Source organism: Oryx dammah, unplaced genomic scaffold, assembly GCF_014754425.2.
Source record: "Oryx dammah isolate SB20612 unplaced genomic scaffold, SCBI_Odam_1.1 HiC_scaffold_6, whole genome shotgun sequence".
NCBI classification, from domain to species: Eukaryota; Metazoa; Chordata; class Mammalia; order Artiodactyla; family Bovidae; genus Oryx; species Oryx dammah.
The window spans coordinates 8243727-8269358 of NW_024070190.1; the positions used below are offsets into that span (position 1 = coordinate 8243727).

Below are 25632 nucleotides of genomic sequence, written 5' to 3' on the forward strand. Positions count from 1 at the left end.
CTCTAGCCCTTCTTAGCGAGATTGCTGGGCCTGTGGTTCCCTCTGGGCTCACTGTCAGGAGGCAGAGGCCACCACTAGTGCTGCCACTGCTGCTGGAGTGTACATGCACTTCTTGCTGGCTTGTGGCTGCATGGGTAGTCCTCATTTTTTACAGAAAACCTATGAGAAAAAAATTCACATTTTTTTTGTTGTTGAGAGTTAAAATTTACAATACACCATAATACATTCATTCATAAGATTTCATTTGTTATGATTCCAGTAACCACACTTTTTGATAATTTAGAGATTTACCTTAGCTGAAGTTTACCACGATTCTAACTCAAGAAAATGACTTTTTCAAGATTTTGACAATGCTAAAATACATAAAAAATATGTAAGACAAATACTATTCTTTAAAAACTTAAAAAATGTATTTTAAGTGCTGTGAAAAAATTTAAAACCCTCTTTGTTTATATATTGTGAGTGTATTTCTTATGAATAATTCTCATCCATTCTTTAAAGGAGTTTGACCAAGGAGTCCTGCTTGGCTGTAACGAGCCCAGATTCAAGAAATGTGAGTACCAGAGTCAAAAGAAACAAACAACCCCGAAATAAAAGTCCAATTTTCCTTTGAATATCCTACTTTTCTCCCACATGTTATTCAGAGTTCGTGAACTCAAGCAACAGAATTGCATCTTGCTGTCTTAAACAGGAGAGAATTTTTTGGAAGGCTCTTTGGGACTGTATGTATCCAAAGGATCTGTTTGGAAAAAGGAGGAACGGCAGAGACTTGGGGACTGACCGGTCAGCAAGCCTTTCTCGGGCTGTTCCTTGGGGTCTGGCCAAGCCCTGGGAGACTGCAGCCCACTGGCCAAGTTCAGTTCATACCTCTCCCTCTCCACTGGATGCTGGCATCTGAGATGGAGACTCTGCTCCCTTCAGCTCCTGCAACAATAGCAAAATGCTGCTTCCAACAAGGATCAGATGCTGGGCAGCCAAAACCAAGCCAACCGCCCCACAAATGTCCTTTATACTTGTAAGATTTTGGCAAAGAAATTTTAAATCATTTTGTGAGGCAACCATTTCATAAACCACTTGACTGAGATATAATTCACATATCATAAAATTACCTGTTTGAAATATACAATTTATGAAATGTTGGCATATTTGTGAGATTGTACAACTACATTCTAATTTTAGGATAAATCATTTATATTCAAAACTGAAGATAAAGAACTCCGTGCCATGTACCATTGGCTAGATCTGGAAACACCCTTGTTCTATGGAGGTAGCTCTCTAACCACAACTTCCTGTCTCTGCATTCTCTTTATCTGTGACAGCCCAAGTAAGGAGGCGCTCCGGATCTGCACTGCAGCTGGATTCCTATGTCCACATTCCGAGAGGGATGGGCTGGAGTGGCAGAGGCCCCATATTCTCTTTGTACCTTCATCTTCCTTTTACTTTTATATTCCTTTAAGGAGCAAAAGTAGAATTCTTTAGTTCTTTCCAGACTGTCCTCTAGAGGGCAGACAATCCCCCAGTGAGAGCAAAAATGGAGCTTGTTTCCCAAAGCCACCCCACAGTTCCATCAGGAAGAACCCCTTCCCAGAGTTTCTGTTCATGGATCCTTCCTTGGTTTGTCACAGCTCATCCCAGTTCTTGAAATCTGCATGGTAGGGGTGGAGGGGGTGGGAGGGGTTGTAGTTTGTATTCTTTCTAGAAAAAAAAAAAAAATCTCTCAAATCCTCCAACCCCACCCCAACTCATGTTTATAATGTTCTGGAAGAAACATTAACCTCTCCAAAAAGTTTTAACCTTTTAATTTCACATATATTAATCTTCATAGTCTTTTTTTTTACTGGAGTAAATTATACATAATATAAAATGTACCATTTGGACCTTTTCTAATTGCACAGTTCAGTGGCATTAAGTACATTCACATTGTGGTACAACCATTATCACCTTCAACCTCCAGAACTTTTTTATAATCTTACAAAGCTGAAATTCTGTACCCATTGAACAATGACTCCTCATTCCCGGTCCCTAATAACCACCATTCTCCTTTCTGTCTCTTTGAGTCTAGGTACCTCATATTAGTGAAATCAGTTAATCTTTGTCCTATGTGACTGGCTTTTTTCATTAGTATAATGTCTTCTTTATCCAACTTGTAACCTGTATCAGAATTTCATTCCCTTTTGAAGGCTGAATAATACTCCACTACATGTATTTACCATGTTTAGCCATTCATCCATTGATGGACACCTGGGTTGCTTCTACCCCTTAGCGACTGTGAGTAATGCAGCTGATGATAGGTTCACAAATATCTCTTTGAGTCCCTACTCTCGCATCTTTGGAGTCTTCATAGTCTTTTATGCCCACGGAAGAATAAGGGAAATCTGTTATGTGTATGGTTTCCCAGTTTTTTCACATTCTGGCTTACAAAGGAAATGCTTGGCTGTGTAACTGGAGGGGTTGGGAGCCCAGGAAGTCACAGAGGTGCCTCCTAGGGGCTCACAGCACACAGGGGAGGCATGGGCAGGCAGCCCTGTCCTAGACAGCAACATGCTCCAGGTTCTGACCCCATGTACCAGTGGTCCCCAACTTTTTTGGCACCAGGGACTGATTTCTTAGAAGACAATTTTTCCATGGACTGGGGAAGGAGGGTGGTTTCAGAATGATTCAAGCATTACATTTATTGTGCACTTTATTTCATTTATTATTGTATCAGCTCCACTTCAGATCATCAGGCATTAGAATCTTGAGGTCGGGGACCCCAGTGTAGATGCTGTATGTGTGGGTGGTGGGACAAGGTATTCCAAAGAGGCTGCCATCTCCTCTCCATTTGATACCAACCAGAGTTTTTGGCCTCCTTAATCAATAGAAATTGACTAGAGGCCAGACAAGAAATTCAGACAAGGCTTTACCAGGGCCCCTGATGCAGCCAAGGGAAGCAGGGAGCTTGTTGGCTCCCTGAGGTTGGGCAAACTTGTTCCTTACATGGGCTGAAGGAAGGAGTATGTCCAGGGGTTGGGCCAGAGGAGTGGCTTCGATGGTTTGCCCGCCCCCTAGGCAGAGTTTGAACTGCACCCTTGGACTGCGAGGAGATCCAACCAGGCAATCCTAAAGGAAATCGGTCCTGAATATTCATTGGAAGGACTGATGCTGAAGCTGAAACTCCAATACTTTGGCCACCTGATGCAAAGAACTGACTCCTTGGAAAAGACCCTGCTGCTGGGAAAGACTGAAGGCAGGAGGAGAAGGAGACGACAGAGGATGAGATGGTTGGATGGCATCACCGACTCAATGGACATGAGTTTGTGCAAGCTCCAGGAGTTGGTGATGGACAGGGAGGCCTGGCGTGCTGCAGTCCATGGGGTCACAAAGAGATAGACACGACCGAGCGACTGAATGGAACTGAACTAGGAGGTGCTGAATGAGGGGTCATATGCAGTACCCTGCTTTTCCTCCTGACATGATACTTTTGCTTCAGGCGCTTCAAAAATGGCAATTGGGTTTTTTTTTGGTTTATTTTGTATCCTCTGTCCATAATTTTGCCCTAACTGTGCATGTGCACAGTTATTTTTAGTCCCATACAGGTGATTTTTTTTTTTTTTTTTTTTTGCTGGAGGAGAGGTTTGTCCAGGTGCAGGCACTTCAGCAAAAGGTCTCAAGTCCAAGCCTGCCTCACGGCTCACATGTCCTCTTAGAGAACATGGCCTTCTGTGGCCAGAGGATGAGAGATGTAAGACCTCAGAGCCCCTGGCTGCAGCGGCCTGGAACAGTGATACACACGTTACATTAAATTCCTTCTAGAGCCAGGCAGAAGTCAGGTGTGGGAGCAAAGCTGAAACGACCAGGTCAATTTAGGGACTGAGGCTGCCGCTCTGAGGCTCAAGTGCAAGGAAGCCGAGGGACTGGGTTGCACAGGACACGGAGGCAGAAGCCATACCAGAGATGCACAAGGGGGGAGGCAGGTGCCCCCGGAGAGGGGCGGGTGGGGGAGGAGGATAGGAGGAAACCCTGCCTCGAGACATTTCCTTCCAGGGCTGGACCTTTGCCCTGCATTTCACTTTTGTGAAAGCAAAGTGTGTTAGTCATTCAGTTGTGTCTGACTCTTTGTGATCCCATGGACTCCAGCCCATCAGGCTCCTCTGTTCACAGAATTCTCCAGGCAAGAATAATGGAGTGGGCTGCCATGCCCTTCCCCAGGGGATCTTCCCAACCCAGGGATGGGACTCAGGTCTTGCTGCATTGCAGGCAGATTTTTTTTTTTTTTTACCGTCTGAGCCACCAGGGAAGTTGTGAAAGCAACTCTGTCTGCATTAAGAACTTTCTTTCCTTGAAGAGGCAGGATGGCTTTCTGTGCCTTGAGGGTGCAGGAGGATGGGACTTGCTGGGAGAAGAATATCAGGTGAGGAAGCCAGAAAGTCAGACCTACCTAGTGGGAAAGGAACAAAGTTGCCACCAAGACAGCACAAAATGCTTCTTTTTTTAAATAGTTTATTCATCTGTTTGGCCAAACAGGTAATGGAAACTGAGAATAATAATTTGCTAAAAAGTTTAGGTCATGAGTACTCCTTTCCCCTAGGAAACAAAAGACTCCATGGTTACAGAGTGCACCATTGGGTTATGACAACATTTCAAAATAAGGTTTCCATTTCGATATGTAACAATGTAAACTTCAAAAATAGTAAACTCTAACCCCCTCATCCCTCTTTACAGATCTATCACAGATAGAATTTTCTGGCAGACCTATAATGTGGAAGTAAACAGCCTGGTGCTTAAAAGTTTCATAAAAAGGTTTGCAGATTCAGTAAATAGTTTTTCGGTCTTAGGAAGTAAAAGCAACCAGTGATTCATCTTCTGCGGACTCTGCCTCATATACACACCGTGACCTGCGGTCTGTGACACTGGTCATCAGCTTTGCCGTTTTTGTACATACAGACATATATATAGTATTTTGTTTGTTTCTAAAGATTTCTACATCTAAATGATAAGACGGCGCCGGTGACTTATAATGTCACCTCGCTTCACATAGGTAAAGACAAAAATTCTGTAGAAGGCACTGTAATTTCTCTTGCACGATCTTACACAGACATGTGAGGGCAAGCCAGCTGGGGCTAAGACTTAACTTCCCCTTTCTGTTACCCAGCTTGGCCTGTCCTCCTCTAATCATCACCCCCAGGTCAGCCACAGTCGATGGTTTTCCAAGTCCATTTTCCTTTTCTGCTCCAGCTCTTCACATCCCATCTACCCACCCATCCAGAAATCCATTTATCCCAGTTAACTCAGAGTGATCTTTTGGTTCATTGAAATCCCTTAAAATTAAGAGTGCAGCTCTGGTATAAAACAAAATATGACCTACCATCGCTGAGAAATAATCACAGTGTGCAATGTAATTTTCAGTTGCAAAGATTTGAAACATCTGCCCTGCCATGTCGAGAACACCTGTCATCTCAAGCAATCTAGGCAATCATTTTAAGCTGCTTTACATTCATGTAAAAAGAGCGGAGAGGTTCTTCTTTTCTCTCCCATATTGAATCAGTACCCTTAAGTGAAAGATCTGATGTGAAAAAAGTGCAAGCAAGTTGGACATGCCAATAAATACCATATAACTTACCGCAGATTACCAAAACTGTACAGGTATGTACACCTCACTGAGGTTCCCCCTGCCAGGAAGAGATTCCGAACCCCCCTTGTGAGCGGTTGCTGCAGAGTCCTAGGGCAGATGGTCAGCGGGCGAAGGAGGGCCGGGCCCTTCTGCTCTTGCTCTGAAGCCCCAAGCCCAGGTCCGCTCCACCCTCAGCCGCCTCCTCCTTCTTCCTCACTTTGAGGCTAGTGAGCAGCTTAATCAACCAGACGTCCCACTCCTCAGGCAGGAGGAGGAGGAGGAAGCCCAGGCCGATGATGATGATGGCAATTACCCGGACGCTGTTGAAAACGATCTTACTGGTGTAGTGATCAACCACTGCAGGAGACAGAGAGCGGAGGTTACCCAGGGGCCGACAGGCCTGGGCAATCAGGAGGTGGGGTTCCCGCCAGGCCAGGGCCTGGGGCAGCCCTTTCTGCGGGGTGGACACGGTGCTCCCTTGACCAGGCAGGCAGAGCTGCCTCCAGCAAATCCCCCTTAGCTTTAGAAATGCTGGCTGGCGGGAGGCCTTGCACCGTGTCTCACTTTCCCAAACTGACTTGACCTGGTACCTTAGTTTGGACATCGATTTGGCTGAGAGACAAAACAAAACCCAAGGGGCACTTAGAGACATGTGTGTGTGCTCAGTTGCTCAGCATGTCTGACTCTTTGCCACTCGCTGGACTGTAACTGTCCAAGCTCCTCTATCCATGGAATCCTCCATGCAAGAATGCTGGAGTGGATTGCCACTTCCTACTCCAGGGGATCTTCCTGACCCAGGGACCTTGCATCCCCTGCATTGGCAGGCGGGTTTTTTTTTTTTTTTTTTAACCACTCATGCCACCTGGGAAGCCCTGTATATATACTGGTTGGCCAAAAAATTCATTCGGGTTTCTCACACGCTCTCCTGGAAAAACCCCAGTGAACTTTCAGCCAATCCAGTATAGACCAAAATTGATTGTGGCCACCTCTGGGGTGCCAGGCCAATTAAAATGTTATTGCCTTCTTTCTACTCTTGGTGCTTTTCACATTTTAAAAAGATTTTATTCATTTTTATGTTTCTGGCTGCACCCCACGGCATGTGGGGTCCCAGCTCCCCAACCAGGCATCAAACCCGTGGCCCCTGCACTGGGAGTGCAGAGTCTTAACCACTGGACGGCCAGGGAGGTCCCATAGTTTTATGTTCTAAAGACCAAACTCAACCTGGTTCTTTGAAAGTAATAGATACAAACTTTTACTCCACTCCAGGGTATTATTAGCATGAGGCTCTAATGCCACCTATGTCATCGCTGATTATGAACATTTATTAAAGGCCAGAAGCTCATTTCTGACAGATGAGGTGAGGGAACAAAATGAGAACAGGATTCATATCAGTTCATACAAATCTGGATCATCATTCTCTTCATAACTAAAGATCAAAAGTGTTCCAAAGTTGGTTTTCTTTTCCTTTTTCTGCTTTATTTTTCTCTTTTCTTAACTAAATCAAACAAAGCAAATTTGGAGGCAGGCCTTCACATCAAATAGTTGTCTGAGGAGGCCTTACAAATAGCTGAGAAAACAAAGAGAAGTGAAAGGCAAAGGAGGAAAGGAAAGATATACCCACCTGAATGTAGAGTTCCAAAGAATAGCAAGGAGAGATAAGAAAGCCTTCCTTAGCATATTTCCAATGCAATTTTTGCATATTTTCCAATGCAAAGAAATCGATGAAAACAATAGAATGGGAAACACTAGAGATCTCATCAAGAAAATTAGAGATACCAAGGGAATATTTCATGCAAAGATGGGCACAATAAAGGACAGAAATGGTATGGACCTAACAGAAGCAGAAGATATTACAAAGAGGTGGCAAGAATACATAGAAGAACTGTACAAAAAAGATTTTAATGACCAGATAACCATGATGGTGTGATCATTCACCTAGAGCCAGATATCCTGGAATGCAAAATCAAGTGGGCCTTAGGAAGCATCACTATGAACAAAACTAGTGGTGATGGAATTCCAGCTGAACCATTTCAAATCCTGAAAGATGATGCTGTGAAAATGCTGCACTCAATATGCCAGCAAATTTGGAAAACTCAGCAGTGGCCACAGGACTGGAAAAAGTCAGTTTTCATTTCAATCCCGAAGAAAGGCAATGCCAAAGAATGCTCAAACTACTGCACAATTGCACTCATCTCACTTGCTTTATTGATTACGCTGAAGCCTTTGACTATGTGGCTCACTGTTGTGGAAAATTCTTAAAGAGAAGGGAATACCAGACTAGCTTACCTGCCTCCTGAGAAACCTATATGCAGGTCAAGAAGCAACAGTTAGAACCAGACATGGAAGAACAGACTGGTTGCAAATTTGGAGAGGACTATGTCAAGGCTGTATACTGTCACCCTGCTTATTTAACTTATATGCTGAGTACATCATGCAAAATGCTGGGCTGGATGAAGTACAAGCTTTAATCAATATTGCTGGGAGAAATATCAATAATCTCAGACATGCAGGTGATACCACCCTTATGGCAGAAAGCAAAGAGCCTCTTGATGAAAGTGAAAGAGGAGAGTGAAAAAAGCTGGCTTAAAAGTCAGCATTCAAAAAACTAAGATCATGGCATCTGGTCCCATCACTTCATGGCAAATAGGTGGGGAAAAAATGGAAACAGACCGTTTATTTTCTTGGGCTCCGAAATCACTGCAGATGGTGATTGCAGCCATGAAATTAAAAGACACTTGCTCCATGACAACCTAGGAGCTCTGACCAACCTAGACAGCATATTAAAAACCAGAGACATTACTTTGCTGACAAAGGTCCATCTAGTCAAAGCTATCATTTTTCCAGTAGTCATGAATGGATGTGAGACCATAAAGAAAGCTGAGCATAAAGAAGAATTGACGCTTTTTGAACTGTTGTGTTGGAGAAGGCTCTTAAGAGTCCCTTGGACTGCAAGGAGATCCAACCAGTCCATCCTAAAGGAAATCAGTCCTGAATATTCATTGGAAGGACTGATGCTGAAGCTGAAACTCCAATACTTTGGCCACCTGATGCAAAGAATTGACTCCTTAGAAAAGAGCCTGATGCTGGGAAAGATTGAAGGCAGGAGGAGAAGGAGACGACAGAGGATGAGATGGTTGAATGGCATCACCGACTCAATGGACATGAGTTTGAGTAAGCTCTGGGGGTTGGTGATGGACAGGGAGGCCTGGTGTGCTGCAGTTCATGGGGTCACAAAGAGTCGGACACGACTGAGCAACTGAACTGAACTGAACTGAACTCCACACAAGGGAGAATCAGGTTGCTTTTTTGAACACCTCAGTTTGTGAAAGAGTTTCTTCTGACTTGCATGTGCCCTTTTGGAAGCCTGCGTGCTGTCCCTCCCTCTGCGCCCCCTCCCCCGCCTCGTCTGCCCCACGAGGGGGCTGCTCTGTCATCCCCTTCCTGTTCCTTCAGTCCTCCTGCCCCATCCCCTTCTTCCTGCACTTCTCGCCTCCATCCAGAGGCTGGGCAGAGAGGTAAAAGACAAAGCTGAGAAAAACATTTTGTTAGCAGTTCTTTTGTAGAATTAAAGCACCTCTTTTATCTTCCTCAAATTCAGAAACACTTTAATTTTTAATACCGGCAGATCCGGCAGAACAGCCTGTTAATTTACAAATGAAAGAAAGTGAAAGTGTTAGTTGCTCAGTCATGTCCGACTCCTTGCGACCCCATGGACTGTAGCCCACTAGGTTCCTCTGTCTATAGAATTCTCCAGGCAAGAATACTGGAGTGAGTTGCCATTTCCTCCTCCAGAGGATCTTCCAAACCCAGGTCTCCTACATGGCAGGCGGATTCTTTACAGTGAGCCATCAGAGCCAGTCAGCCAGTCCCACGAGCTATGCTAGAGAGAGTGTCAGAAAGCCCAGCAAGGGCTCTGCTCTGACAGGTCAGAGAACCACCGACTCCTCTGCTCCTCATACCCTGGAGAACTGACTGTCATTGCTTCCTCTGATACACTGCTGACCTTCTTACGTTGCAGAGGATTCTGATTAACCTCTCTCATACTGGCTGTATGATACAGTTCAAGTAGCTTCTATACGAGAGTCACCTGGAATATGCCTCCTTGAAATAAGAATGCTCTGTGACTATAAAGACAACCCTAAGATGCAGTGGGGGTATGCTGATGAGTTATTTTTCTGAAGCCTGTGGTGTATGGACACAGACAAGCTGGACCACTTTTCTACCAGCTCTCCAGGTGTTTAGGGGCTTCCTGCCTTTGGAAGTTCTGCCTCATAAATCATTTCATGTGGTCCTCCAATGAACCAAGGTGATGACTCAGGGACAACCTTCATTTTTAGGGGATAAGTAAGGGCCCAGAGAGGTTATGAGAGGGGACTGGTCACCCTCCCTCTGGGCAGGTGCCGGGCCCAAGGAGTCTGGGACCAGGGTAAGACATATATAGACCGTGTGGAATGCAACGCAAGGAAGACCTCTGGAAGTTGACTGTGGTTTTACTTATGCTTCCAGGCTTATTATCACCAGACTGAACAGGATATGGGGTTGCCATTCCTTGGGAGCCTAATCCTCTAAACGCCTAGAAGTGGGCAGGTCAGGAGATGGCTTTGGCAGGAGCTGTGCCAAGATCAAGGGGGTGAGTGCTTTGGGAAGTGATTCACAAACAGATTCTACAGGGAGGTTGGGTATAACTCAGGGAGATTCTGGGAGGAAAACCCAAAGTTCATAGCAGCATGAGCCAGGAAAGGGAAGGAGGTGAGGGGCAGGTGGTGGCGTGCTTTAGAAGAATCGACTGAGTGTGCTGGTGAGTCCCCAGTGAAAAACAGAGCGGGGTCCTGAGCGGCTGGATGAAGGGCTCTCTTCTGGGACTCCGGGAGCAATGTCTACACTCCTATAGCTGTGGATGTATCTCTATCTCATGCCTGCCATACCCTGAGCTAACTTTCTCTTCTAGAAAGCTCCTTATGAAAACTAAAAAGCTTTTTTCTGCTACCTATTCATCTCTACTTATTAATAATATTAATGGTGTTCATCTCTGATCTCCACACTGGCTCAAATAAAGGTGATTTTAGACCTTCTGTACCTTGGTGTTATGGGTGAAAACCAACCCCCTCTGAAGAAAATACTCATGTGTCGCAAACGTCAACATTTTTACCCAAGTGGTTTCTTTCTATGCAGGAGGTTAAACCTGTACACTGTACCAGGCAAGCATATGTGAGTATGTGTGTGCACGTGTGTGCCTGTGTGTGTGTGTTTACAAGCAGATACAGAGAGCCACAGAAGTTTACCTGCATTCACAGGTACGCTGAGGACGATTCCAAGAGACATCAGAGTAGGATATGTAACAGCAATTCCAAAATTTAATACAATATTGAATGCTGAAATAAAGAATAAAAAGATAGGTGTTATGCATGACCAGCCCTGACTTTCCATCCTTTCTGGCCTATCCAACCCCAGCTTCTCTGAGGAGGCTGGAGTCTGGGGGTTTTGCTCTTTATTCTGACTCAGGGGACCTGGGTTCCTGCAAGGGCTCCAGGACTGGGGATTAAGGCCAAACATCCTGATTACTTAGGTCTCTTCTCTTCCCTGAGCTCTGAAGAAGAAGAAAGAAATTTTAAAAAACTAACCAGTGAAGAAGGCACTAGAAAAGAGGATGGAACTATCCTACTTATCTGACTAACTTTGCTTTTTTCTGCTGCTGGCAGTGATTCTGGGATGACTATGATTAGGAGCTTTGGGATGCACATTTTAGATAGAAATGGGTGAGGCTCCTCCTTGGGTGCTTCCCTGCCGAGGACCAGCCTTACAGCAATTACTGGTGATGAGGATGGTGATGATAATGAAGCAATGGTGATGATGACACTACTAGTGATAATATTTACTGAACATCATCAGGCAGTGTTCTAAGAGCTCTGTGTGGATTGTTAACCAACTCGAAGCTTGTACTGCTTGCTGCACGACAGGCCAATAATTGAAAGGTCAGTTTCTGGAGCAAGGAATAATAACTTTATTCATAAAGCTGGCAAACTGAGAAGATTGTGAGTTCACGTCCCAAAGAACCATCCAATCTGGGTTAGAATTCAGGCTCCTTTTATACTAAAAGGGGAGAGAGTAGAGTCAAACACTTCCTGGTTCCCATCAGTCTCCAGAGAGGATGTGTTAATTTCTTCCTCTCTACAGTCATTCACAAGCAGGTCTAGTCAGGTTATTTCCTGTGAGCTAAGCAAAGGTATTTTAGCTTAATGCACATTACTTGGGGAGTATTATGTATAATTTAAGCTTGTAGGTATCATCCTTTTAGTGATATTAGAATACAAAAGTTTCTTCCCTATTATAGTATTAATCTACCAATTTCTAACCAGCCCTATATTCAATGGAAGGACTGATGCTGAAGCTGAAGTCAATACTTTGGCCACCAGATGTGGAGAACCAGCTCACTGGAAAAGACCCTGATTCTGGGAAGGATGGAGGGCAGGAGAAGATGGGGGTGACAGAGGATGAGATGGTTGGATGGCATCACTGGCTCAATGGACATGAGTTTGCACAAACTCGGGGAGATAGTGAAGGACAGGGAAGCCTGGTGTGCTGCAGTCCATGGGGTCACAAAGAGTTGGACTGTCAGTCCTATAAGTAATGTACTATTATTACCCTTGGCCACCAGATTATTACCCTTGGCTGCACTGTTCAGAGCAGCCGTGACAATTCACCACCCCAGCGACCGAAGTCCTGGAATTAGAATTAGTGTCATCATTACACAGGCTTCCTTTGTGTGACACAATGACCCAGAAAACCATGGAGAACTTAAGGCTAATAATAGGCTTGGTTTTCTCCTTCAGGGCATGGGTTTCCGGATCCCACTGTCAGTCCCTGTTTTCTGCGGATTCTGGCAGGGTAGTCACCACTTACTCAATAAGAGGACTGAAAATCCACAAAGGTTTCCCCATGGAATGTCATCAAAAGAGCTCCAGTATTCCACTTTGGTAAAGTAGAGGATGACAGGAATACAGGTGATGAAGAGGATGTTAAACACACCCAGAATGGAAAGAAATAAGGCGGCTTCTCCAAACTTAGCACTGCCCAGGAGGAGTTTGAACAGGACCTGCCGGAGAGAGCAGAGGAGGGGTGACAGTTCGCCTCGGACTCCAACTTGCCACGGAGAAGCGAGTGCACTTGGTAAGCTGGGGCTGGACCCCGGGGCCCACGGCCATGTGATGGTAAATTCCACCTCACGTGGCCTTCAGTGAAGGGCAGTAGGATTCCTCCATGCTCAGTAGTGTGGCGATGGAGAGTTACTCCTCAGGTACACAGAGAGCATTTTCAGGAATCATGGGTTTTCACACCGCGCTTGAATCCTCTGTGCTGTATCCACGACACCACATCGCAGACTCATGGCATTGAAGATGAGAAAGGCACTTAAATTAGAAGTATCTGCCATGATTGAATGGGCTTCCAAGTGGTGCTAGTGGTAAAGAACCCGCCTGCCATGCAGGAGACCTAAGAGACCCGGGTTTGATCCCCAGGCTGGGAAGATCCCCCAGGAGGAGGGCATGGCAACCCACTCCAGTATTCATGCCTGGAGAATCCCATGGACAGAGGAGCCTGGAGGGCTGTGGTCCATAGGGTTGCAAAGAGTCAGACTTGATTGACGCAAGCCACAATTACACTTTCCTTTCAGGAACCTCTAACATTCATCCCTGAACAGTTTGAAAACCACTGCCCCACCCCGCAAAAAGGGATCTGGCTACAAAGACATTTCCTATAAACCAAATGGAGAGGTTTTACAACACTCACAGCTTACCTCTGCTCCAGTCCACCACCCACATTCCAGACATGGCATGGGGTTTCAGTGGAACACTCCCGATGGATTTCTTGCCCCTGTGTGTACACATCTCAGATGCATGAAAAGCCAGGAAAGGGACAAAGGTGGCTGGAGAAGGCGGGAAGCTGAGCTCCCAGGGGAAGCAGGCCCCGTCCAGCCTCCGAGTTTACTACATTGTTCACAGTTACAGAACTGATGGTCCAGTTTCAGCCTCTGCTCTCTGCTCCTCCTTCTTCCTCTTGCAGTCATTTCACATCTCTTTGGGGTATCTCTGGACATTTCTGGGCAGGAAGCATGCAAAGGGAAATGAAGTCAAGTCCTTTTACCCTTCTGCCCACCAGCCTGTCTGGATAAAGATCAGCCAGTGGAGGAGTTGGAAATGTAAGTCTAAATTCGTGGTGGATGGAGTATCTATCCATTCTGCTTTCCATTAGCATGCAGCTCATTGAAGAGAGCAGAGTATTTAAGTATTTTCTGTATTTGGACAGTGGCTCTGGAGTCACGAATGGGGCTAGACTATCACATCCTCTGGGTGAGATGTATTCCTCATGGGCTGTGTTTCTCTGAGGGCAAAGGGCAGGGAGCTGATGAAGGATAAGAAGGTACAGTTGGGATTTCCCTGGTGGTCCAGTGGTTAAGACTCCGAGCTTCCAATGCAGGGCGGGTTACAAGTTCGATCCCTGGTCAGGGAACTAAGATATCACAAGCCTCAGGCCAAGGCCAAAAAAAAAAAAAAAAGGTATAGTCATTTCATTTTACAAACGCATAAATGTGTTCCTCCCCATGCTGGAAAAGTTCCTTTTCTTAGAACTTTCTACAGTCGTTTATTTTCTCTGTCTGACTATCTGGATCCATAAAGGGCCATTAAAACTCAAAGCTAAAATGTAATTTTTCATTGAATCTTCCAGGTCAGTTTCCCAACATGGAGACCAGAAAATATTTGCATTCTTGACTAAGGATCCGAAGAGAAGGGGAGGCAAAGCGGGAGAGCAGCTGAGAAGTGTGATGGAGCAGAGAGGGTGAGAGATAAGTGTGGGGGAAATAACTGTCTTCTCGAGACATGCAGTTGGCACACACACACCTCCAGTGGTTCCCAGCATTTTGTCAAAAATATTTTATAATTCCATATGATAGTAATTGTGCTTGTATTTATTCAGTCTAAAGCAATACTTGAAACGCACATGGATTCATGTTGAGTCCTGGTGGCCTCAAAAACCATGTGATAAAAGATTTCAAAGCTGCAGGAGATATTCCAATTTTCATTTCCAATCTGACGGGAAATTATCTGACCAAACACAGAAGCAGGCAGTTAGGGCCCCTGATCCTTCTCTGTGCAGGGGTGCTAAGTCTCCTCAGACCTGTCAGACTTTTTGTGACCCCATGAAATGTAGCCTGCCAAGCTCCTCTGTCCATGGGATAAGGCAAGAATACTGGAGTGGGTTGCTACACCCTCCTCCAGGGGATCTTCCCCACCCAGGGATCGAACCCACGTCTTTCATATCTCCTGCACTGGCAGGCTGGTTCCTTATTACTACCATCACCCGGGAAGCCCAGTTCTCCCTTGTCGGACCAAACAAGGAAGTCACTCATTGAATTCAGTTGATCCACCTATCCTTCCACCCCTTTTATCCCAAATGCTGCAAATGTATGGCCATCGATGAAAAGGTCTGGAAAGCCAGAGCCAAGAGCTGCTGCACGTCTCCGGCACCGTCAGGCTCGCTGTGCCCGGTGCTCGTCTTCAAGCACCAGCTCCATCCAAGGTTCCCTCAAAGCACCGAGCCAGCCAGTCCAGGAGAGCCCAGAGGGCCCGCTCCCCGCGCCTACCTTGTAGAGGGCGGACATGGATGCCGAGCCCACCACCAGGGCTATGCCGATGACGGAGTGGCTGTGGAAGCCATCCGCGTAGGTCATCATCACGATCCCAGCGATGGCGAGGATGGCGGCCACGATCTGGGCGGAAGGAAGACACGGCGGTCAGAGCAGCGGCGGGGAATCCGAGCGGCCCCTACGTGCCACAGGGGTAGGAATGTCTGCGACGGTGCTGTGGAGGGAGGCAGGGCCCCCTTTCAGTCCTTCGGAGACCACGCAAAGGCTGCTCTCCTGTCTGAATGTTTGTCCCTGCTTGGAAGGGGGCACTCGGCAAAGCCTGGCGTGACCCAAGGACTGGAAGTGGTCGACGGCAAGGAGCAGAGCCGCCTCATGTCTGGGGAGGGCCGGCCATGTGACTCCTGGGGCCGCCGGAGAGGGTGGTCACAGGCGCAACGACAGGTTCTTCGGTCATGACTATGGCCTGTTCACCACCCCCTCTCAGTTCCTTCCCAACTTTCCGGAGGTGCCTGTCTGCTGCTGCTGCTGCTGCTAAGTCGCTTCAGTCATGTCCAACTCTGTGCGACCCCATAGACGGCAGCCCACCCGGGCTCCCCCATCCCTGGGATTCTCCAGGCAAGAATACTGGAGTGGGTTGCCATTTCCTTCTCCAGTGCCTCTCAGGGTCCTGCTTTTATGTATTACACATCTCAACAGTGACCACGACCACGGATCGTGGCCCTCTTTTACACACCAGCAGTAGAACCTTCTGGAAAGGCATGTGTCCCTGGCCCATCAGGGCTACATACAGTGTCTTAACCCTGGCCCTGCAGTTCCTTTCCTCAGCTACTGGAGGGCCCACCGCTCCAGCGAGCCCCCCTCACCCTCCCGCTCCCACTCCTGCCCCGGCTCCCAGCCCTGTTCTCCAAATTCCTCAGGTGGAATAAGGGCTCCAGGGATCTTTACACATTCCTGTTGTGCAAAATCAAATCGTCAGACTGCACAGGAGAGAAACTTGGGATAACATTTCCTAAAGGAGAAATGATATAGCACTGGGTAAGTACCCGTTCTAACCAGAGGTGGTCCTGGAACTACATAAAGGTCGCTGGGAGGCAAGTGGGAGGAGCTGCTGGAGGCAGAACAAACGTGGGCGGAGCAAGTTCTGACAACTGGATTTACTGGAGTTCTCCCTCTTACAGACTGTTCAAATGACCTCTGCTCTCTGCAAAAATATCGGGTGGCTAACATTTACTGAGTGATCAGGGATAAGTGTTTTCTGTGTACTTTCTCATTTAATCCTCAGACTAGGTAGATATTTCAATTTATTTCGTTTTATAGACATGGGCACTTAATCTCAGTAACTTGCTGAAAGTCATAGAGCTGGGATACACATTTCAGGTTTAAGTGCAAAGTCAGTGTTTCTATATATAAATAGAAAGTAGGATTCACCTCTGAAGCCATTGCCATTTCTACTCTGATATCTGAACTGAGGTTTCGTGCAGGGTTGAACCATGTTGTGTTTAGGTTGGTGAAAGGCACTGTGTCAGGGCTCAGCAGTTTGAGCTGCAGTGCATTCCCCAGGCAGTGTAAAGACACACGCGCCCTCACACAGGGGCCCCTGAGAGGGCAGGTGGTCATCCTTTCTTGGAGAAGTGCCAGCCCTGCTCTGTCTACCAGCTCTTTCTGGTTTCCTGCTTCACTTTTTATCACTCATCATCACGTAATGCGTATGTTTTATGTTCAAATGCTACATGTACTGTGTACGGCTCTTCATTGAGAAAGAAGAAGAGGTACAAGAGGAGTAAGGGACCTTCCCCACCAGGAGAACAGGGATAAGTGAAAAGCAGGCAGGGCGGGCTTTGCTCCAGAGGGCCTGCACAGTACAAAAATGCAGCACGGGGCAGCTGGACCTGGCTAGGCAGCTGGGTAAGCAGAGAACCAACTGGAAAACGAAGGAAATGGAGTGGGCGGGGAAGAACACAGCTCCACTCCGGGCGCCGTGGCACGTCTCCAAAGGCCCCTGAGTCTTTCCAAACATAAAGGTGAAATTCAAGGAAGTGAAGGGGAGCCAGGGTTATTCTTCCCTGAAGATTTAGAGGGCAGATTTCGGACCTCCTCATTCTCCTTTCTCTATTGATCAAATCCTAAAGAGCTAAACGCTTCCATCTGAGCTGTGCTGTGCAGAAGAGCTGAGGGGAGGGGCAAGAAATAGAGAGTGTGGGTGGCCGCTGGCTTCCCGGTCAACATTTGCCAAGTCCAGACCAGCGAGCTCATTCTGGCAGATGGCACTGCGGACAGTGCTCACGCCCCAGCTGCTCACATCCAGAGCCTCTCCTCTTGGAGGTCCTCTCCATGAGTCACAGGTTTAAGCAACTTGATTCCAGGGCATACTGTATGGGCATCGGCAGCTCCCTGGGACTCCCGACCCTGAACTTGGGCTCTGACCTCCATGCCAGAGGGGAAGCTGGTGGTTTTCCTTGCGTCTGATATCCCTGAAAGCAGAGCAGAGTTGAAACATACACTACGATCTCAGAGGAAGACCTGAGCATCCTTTCCCAAGCCTGAAATTCCTTTGACGATGCCAGATCTCTTTAAAAAAATAAGCGTGGAGTTCACACTTTGTACTCTAAAATATCTGGCTTTTGGTTTACATGTGGAAATGTTTCCCAGCCTATTTCCTGTTGTAAGAGGAACTCTCCAGTAAGGCTGGTCCTGCGTGTTCTGTGGTTTCACATAGTCATCTTCTAGATCCCAGCCTCCCTGGGGGAGAATGCTGAGTCTCAGGATGGAATAAAGTGGACATTCCTACTTCCCCTCACCCCTGCTTTCTCTTGGGGATCCAGACAAATGGCTGGCAGTGGCTTGAGATCAAGAGGAGGGGAACGGCCATCTCTACTCTGGGAAAAATGAGCCGGAGAAGAGGAAGAAGCATGGGTGTGGGAGACCCCGAGGCCAGCATGTTGCCGTTTAGCCTCTGGATGATGGTCTTGCCCGTGTGGTTATAGCCTGCCCCACCCCCAGCAGCTCCCTGATGCACCCGTACCCTCACGGGCACACTGCTCCCCATCAGACGTCAGGCCGAGAGGAAAGGGGCACCACGGAAGGCACGAGGCAGGGGCAGCCCTTGGGGGAGGCTGCATGCCTCTCCGACCAGCACTGCTTCCCACTCCCGCTAGAAATGTGATGGGCTGCATGCCCTCTGCCAAGCAGAGCCTCGTTTGTGGTGGGTTTTAGATTTGTACAGTTTGGAGAAGTTTAAAAAAGGGAAAGGACAGGCTAATTTTTACGGATATTTCTCTCAGCCCTCTCCCTCCCAAGTCCTGCACTGCCCTCACCGATGCCAAGAGAGTCTGGAGGAATTAGGAGACCCTCTAGATCACCCTGCTTGTTTCAGAGGCTGGGAAGGCGTCTGGGCCCTGAGCCCCCCACCCCACACTCCCCCACACTCTGTGTGCCCTGTGCCCTTCCCCAGCTGTGCTTGGGTGGTGGGGGACAGCCTCCCCAACAGAAGGTGGAGTAGAAGTCAGCACTAGGGGTTACCGTTCAGGGCTGGCACTGAACCAAAGGCTGCAAGGGGGCGAATTATGGAAAACATCAGCTGGGGTCAGACCGAGGTGGGGCTTGCTCTTGGAAAAGGTCCAGGCTCCCCAGGACCATGCTGCTGGGGGTTGAGTCCACTCGGATGACCCCTTGGCTGCCCTCCTTGCTGCATCTCCACTCCTCCTGGTTTGCACGCTTTAGCTGGAGTGGGTGGTTCTGAATAGCTGAGAATGCCATCTGCCCTCCCCTTTGAGATGTGGACTGGGGGTGGCATGGCCTTTATCCAGCTGCTGACCACAGCTGGGTGGCCTCTGGCTTAGGAGGGGCCATCTCTCCTACCTCCAGAATTCTACTTGCTCTCATTCTCCCGCTGCTTTTGCTGCATCCAACTGCCTTCCTAAGTGTCTGTCAGCCTCTGACACTATCACCCAAAGAAGTGGGCTGGTCCATCAAACCCCTCTACTTGAGAAGGAATAAGAAGAATAACAACAGTGAGAGAAGATAACATTTATGGGGTTTCATGTGTCAGGCATGCATCACTTTATTTTATTCTTACAACTATTCTATAAGATGAGTACTAACATTCTATTTTATTTTTTGGCCTCCCTCCATGCATGTGGGTTCCTAGTACCCTGACCAGGGATTGAACTTGTACCCCCTGCATTGGAAGGGTGGAGTCTTAACCACCAGACTACCAAGGAAGTTGCCAACAACTTTAAAATGAGGTCATTATGGCTCAGAGACGTTAAGTAACTAGCTTAACATTCAACAGCTTATGAGAGTGGACCCAAACCCTTGTCCCTCAACTCTAGGATTTAGCACCTCCTTGTTATGTTATGACCCCTGAGCCTGGAGAGCCAGGACACATGTGAAAGCAGAGTCACGGGGTGACATGGGGGCCAGATTGGGCTCCTCTCAAACACTAGCCTCTGATGCCATGTGTGGCCACAACCTGCCCAGCATTTGAAGATGAACATTTGCTCTGCCTGGTCTGTCCGCCTGACACAGACCTGCTGCTGTTTTCCAGGAACCACAAACTCTGTGGTCTCAGTCACGACCTTAATAACGCAGGCCCTCTATGTGGCCTGCTCCACAAACATCTGTTCTCTGTGTCTGGGTGACTCTCAGCCCAGTGTGCTCAGCCATCAGGATGGAAATGAGTGTCCGTTCCCTTCAGTCTCTGGCGACGACCCAGCAGGTGGTGGGCAGCTAACCTAGCAGTCCGAGAGAAGTCTCAGAGAAGCGTGCGTGTTAAGCCTCATCCTGGGCTCAAATCTCCATCTGTTTCCCCAGGGTGACCCCTGTCACTCTGCCCAGCTGCTGGTACCTTACATATTGTTTTCAAGCTCTCTGAACTCCTGACGATAAGAAGAGGGTGCCCCACCTTGGCTTGGAGTGGGACAATCTTAGAGGACATGTCACTTCTAGGAGGGGTGACGATTATCAGAGAGACTTAGAACTGCATGGTGCTTTACAGGTTGGTAAATTCCATCCCCAACACCGGCTCCTGGGTCTTTCTTTCAGTGCTGGCCTCGTGCCGAAGGCCTCGATATGAAAATCTGCTCAGTCCGCAGTGGTCAGTGCAGACCAAGCAAGTGGCCAGGATGGCAGGACCGAATCACAGCTCAGGGATGTGAGGGGATCTTGCATAGCAATGAGATAGAGATCTGGGTGTGTCACTCTGTTCTCTGTGAGTCAGCATTTTCACACCTCCTTCTCTTAACCTCAAAAACATTTTCTTCTGCACGATGCACAATGAACCTTGCAGCCTCTTTCCCCAGTAATGTCCCCATCCAGAATCTGCCTTGGACTTTTACAGGCACGCCCTGAGAGTGCTCCACCATGCATTTTCTTGGCTCTTGGCCTCAAAAGAAAGCCACCATGGGCCCCAGCACATCTGAATCTTCAGTATCCAGTCAGGCAGGCTGTTGGACAGATTGCTGCTGGCTGTACCTCTTGTGGAGATGTATTCTATAGTTTATTTGCTCAAAGCTTTTCTGGGTGGTAGCACAGTGAGCTGAGTTCTTATTCCAAAATTAACACGAAGCCTCAAAACAAATTTTCCCCCTACTGCAAGCTAAAAATACAACTCAGCAGTTGACTCACGTCCCCACTGCTGTTTGAGTAACTAGGTGGGCGTGAAGCCACCATGAAGGTGATGTCATTGTTCCCAGGACAGTGAGCCAAGGACACAAGCAGAGAGCCTGGAATCTGCCCCTTTGCTAGGTGCCAGCGGGGTTCCCTTAATGGGACTGCTGTCCAAAAGGACTCAGCTTCCTGGCCTTCCTATATGTTCTGAGGGTGCAGGAAGGAGTAAGTGATGCCTTCTGACTACCAGAGATCTAGCCTGCTCAAATCCTTTCTGTCCCTGTTTGTGACCAAGTGATAGTGCGGCAGTGGTAGCCTCTGGCCACCAGAGGGCGACAAGCAGAAGGCAACAGGATTCTGTCCCAAGGCCTGCCTGCTCAGTTCCTTAGTCCTGTCTGACTGCAACCCCATGGACTGTAGCCTGCCAGGCTCCTCTACCCATGAAATTGTCCAGACAAGAATACTGGAGTGGGTTGCCATTTTCCAAGGCTACATGTCGCCTATTCCTTTCTTTTTATTTATTTATTTAAAAATTTATTTATTTATTTATTTATTTTTTATTTTACTTTACAATTCTGTATTGGTTTTGCCATACATTGACATGAATCCACCACGGGTGTACATGCATTCCAATCCTGGGTGGACTCCTCTATCTGTAGGCTCATGTTTCATACCAGATTTATCATATTTCACATAATTGTTCTAAAATATGACTAGCTAAGTTTGACTCTATTTTAAGGGAATTTACTCAGTCTCAGAGGTGACAATGAGAGGTAATTCAGGGGGTATCATTTCATTCTCCCTTCCTCTGGGGTTAAAGCAAGTGAAACTGTCCCTCCAAAATTTGAACTGAGCTTTAGTGGGTCTTAAGCGTGTTCAGAATTTGAACTGGGCCTCCCTGGTGGCTCACTTGGTAAAGAACCCACCTGCAATGCAGGAGACCTGGGTTTGATCCCTGGGTGGGGAAGATACCCTGGAGGAAGGCATGGCAACCCATTCCAGTATCCTTGCCTGGAGAATCCCCAGGAACAGAGGAGCCTGGCAGGCTACAGTCCATGGGGTCGCAAAGAGTCAGACACGACTAAGCAACTTTCACTCTCTAAGTGTGTCTGGCCCACTTGGGCATTGAACGCAGCGTCCAGATAAATGGCCCACCAAGAGGGCACGTCCATGTGGATGAGGACATTGAGTTTTAGATATCAGTGTTATGGCAGTGTTAGCTGAGGGCTCTGGGCTGCAGGGACTATGAGAGGCAGGCTGAATACACCACCCCTTCCCTAAGGGGGGACCCCAACCGGCACACACTTTAGGGAATGCTTGTTGAAATGCTTGAAATGAAAGGTGCTTTAATGAATGCTTGTCTAGAATGGTTCGCAAGCAAGAAGGTTTGCAAGGCACCCCAAGAGCCTGGCCCTTGGCTGGGCTCCTTTTCTGCTGCAAATCAGAAGGAGAGTGGTTAGCAGCTTAGGCTGAACGGTCCAGCACATGGAGATAAGCAAGCCGATGGGCAGGTTTTGGCTGGCATGACTGAGTGAGGGAGGAAGACAGAGAATAAGGAACTTACCCTCACTCCCATGAACCTGTCCCTGAGAACGATCCATGAGAGCAAGAACACAAAAGCTTTGTTGCAGCAGAACAATACGGAGACATCCGTAGTGTTTATTTTCTTTATTGCATGTAAGTACAGGTAGTTTGTGAGAGTCCAAAGAACACCAAAGGGTGCTGCCTTGGTAAAAAACACCTTCAAAGTCAAGCCATTGTCTCCAAAAAATCGACAGCACTCCCTAAAACAAGGAAAGAGAGGCAGTGTTATTATCTTCTTGGTTTGAGACAGATCATTTTTATCCCCCTCTACCCAGTTTTTTTCTGTTTGTTTTTAGCAGATGCAGTAACGTCCTCCTACCAAAGCCCTTCAATCTAGTCCACTGAAGAAAGCACTGCATGAGGCTCTCAGCACCGGGATTGGCCACTGTGGTTTATTCCTTTGGTCCGTGGTGGGTATGGAATGGTTGGTTTCGGAGAAGGTCATGGTGGGTCCATTTGATCTGAAGAAGCCCCAGTTCCACGGTGATCACCTAAGGGATTCTGCTACTTGGTTAGTAAAAGAAGGAAGTCTCTAGACCAGGACGTCTCTAGGCCTTTCTTCTCAGGGGCCTGGACACTCAAAGAGAAGCCCCAAAACATATTTTTTAAAAATTTGCCTCCAAAAAAAAAAAAAAAAAAAAAAAAAAAAAAATTTGCCTCCAAATGAAGTTGTCTCTGGGATCAGGCAGTGGCATTCATTTCTTGGGCACATCTAATACATTTTGACTATTTTATCAATGGTGTTAACTGTACATTTTCTCCATGAGGGCCTTTTTAGCTGGTCATTTCACATGTGGAAGGTCCTGTCCCCACGTCATCTGAGAGGTGATCACAAGAAGGATGAGCAGATCCAAGAGCTCAGCGGCTTAAGAGAGAAGGAGCTGAGGAAACACCTGCAGACAAATGTTTTCCAACATCACCTTTCCAGAATCTAGCAGAAGGATCACTGGTATTTGAAAAACTGCCTGAGGAAAAGAAAGCCAACCTTGCTCAGGCAGAAGAGGATGGAGGGGAGGAGGTGGAGGGGCAGAGGGTGTGACCAGAGGACTAAGTGGCTGGCTCTGCAGACAGCTGCCCGCTGCCCTGCCCAGGAGCGGAAAGTATCATTCTGCTGGGCTGGATGAGCCAGGCCAAGGAGAGGGACGTGAGAGGACATGCCGCCATAGCCGTCACAGCCCGAGCTCACAGCAGGGCCCAGTGTGGCCCAGACACCAGCAAGTGAGCAGGGGAGAAAAGAAGGAACTAGAACAAGTCAAATACACCAATGTGGAGAACAGCCACAGCCCAAGCCACCTATTAATAATATGAAAATGCCACAATCAAGGAGAAAAATGAAAACAGGAGTCAAAGGGGATTGGCTGCAATTGTAAATTTAATTTGATTGTTCTCTCCATCAATCTAAAATGCAACTTGCCTTTGTTCATTACATCCATAGAAGAAACAGAAAACTCATCGCTGTTTGCTGAACTCTATGCTGCTTCTAAACCAGCAACAGGCAAAACAGTCAAATCACTAAATTTACCAAGAAACTGATTCAACTGAATTGACTCCATTTTGGCTTTCTATGAATGGATCTTTCATCTAACTGACTTGATATTTCTGTTTGCCCTTTAATTTTCATACAATAGTTCAGTTGCACTTTCCATGCACTTTTCTCCAGCCCCTATTTGCAAAAGAGTCTTCCCTTCTTTCCAGAGCAGAGCAAGGAAAGATAAGAAGGCCTTCTTCAATGAACAATGCAAAGAAATAGAAGAAAACAACAGAATGGGAAAGACTAGAGATCTCTTCAAGAAAATTAGAGATACCAAGGGAATATTCCATGCAAGAATGGGCACAATACAGAGCAGAAATGGTAAGGACCTAACAGAGGCAGAAGAGGTTAAGAAGAGATGGCGGGAATACACAGAACTATACAAAAAAGATCTTAATAACCCAGAGAACTATGATGGTGTGGTCACTCACCTAGAGCCAGCCAGACATTCTGGAGTTCAAAGTCAAGTGGGCCTCAGGAAACATCACTACAGACAAAGCCAGTGGAGGTGATGGTAATTCCAGCTGAGCTATTTCAAATCCTAAAAGATGATGCGTTCAAGTGCTGCACTCAATATGCCAGCAAATTTGGAAAACTTAGCAGTGACCACAGGACTGGAAAAGTCAGTTTTCATTCCAATTCCAAAGAAAGGCAGTGACAAAGAATGTTCAAATTACTGGACAGTTGGGCTCATTTCACATGCTAGTAAGGTTATGCTCAAAATCCTTCAAGCTAGCCTTCAGCAGAATATGAAAAGAGAACTTCCAGATGTACAAGCTGGGTTTAGAAAAGGCAGAGAAACCAGAGATCAAATTGCCAACATCCATTGGATTACAGAGAAAGCAAGGGAATTTCAGGAAAACATCTGCTTCATTCATTATGCTAAATAAAGCCTTTGACTGTGTGGATCATAATAAACTGTGGGAAATTTTTAAACAGATGGGAATACCAGACCACCTTACCTGTCTCTTGAGAAACGGGTATGCAGGTCAAGAGGCAACAGTTAGAACCAGACATAGAACAACAGACTGGTTCCAAATTGGGAAAGGAGTACGTCAAGGCTGTATCAGTTCAGTTCAGTCACTCAGCTGTGTCCGACTCTTTGTGACCCCATGAATCACAGCACGCCAGGCCTCCCTGTCCATCACCAACTCCCGGAGTTCACACAAACTCATGTCCATCGAGTCGGTGATGCCATCCAGCCATCTCATCCTCTGTCGTCCCCTTCTCCTCCTGCCCCTAATCCCTCCCAGCAGCAGTGTCTTTTCCAAAGTCAACTCTTCACATGAGGTGGCCAAAGTGTTGGAATTTCAGCTTCAGCATCAGTCCTTTCAATGAACACCCAGGAATGATCTCCTTTAGGATGGACTGGTTGGATCTCCTTGAAGTCCAAGGGACTCTCAAGAGTCTTCTCCAACACCACAATTCAAAAGCATCAATTCTTTGGCGCTCAGCTTTCTTCACAGTCCAACTCTCACATCCATACATGACCACAGGAAAAACCATAGCCTTGACTAGACGGACCTTTGTTGGCAGAGTAATGTCTCTGCTTTTTAATTTGCTGTCTAGGTTGGTCATAACTTTCCTTCCAAGGAGTAAGCGTCTTTTAATTTCATGGCTGCAGTCACCATCTGCAGTGATTTTGGAGCCCCCCAAAATAAAGTCTGACACTGTTTCCAC

The 25632-nt window shown here is 47.1% G+C and overlaps 1 protein-coding gene across 1 annotated transcript in view; it reads right to left on the reverse strand.

Moving 5' to 3' along the window:
* Positions 1-4459: 4459 nt before the first annotated feature.
* SLC35F3 (solute carrier family 35 member F3) overlaps positions 4460-25632 on the reverse strand; it is a 135006-nt gene continuing 113833 nt past the window's right edge. The window contains exons 3-7 of the mRNA XM_040242730.1: positions 22402-22621; positions 15228-15353; positions 12491-12683; positions 10873-10962; positions 4460-5947 (exon numbers count right to left, since the gene is read on the reverse strand). Coding sequence (XP_040098664.1) covers positions 5712-5947; positions 10873-10962; positions 12491-12683; positions 15228-15353; positions 22402-22621 — 865 coding nt within the window. The 3' untranslated portion in view covers positions 4460-5711. The remainder of the gene's footprint in view (positions 5948-10872; positions 10963-12490; positions 12684-15227; positions 15354-22401; positions 22622-25632) is intronic.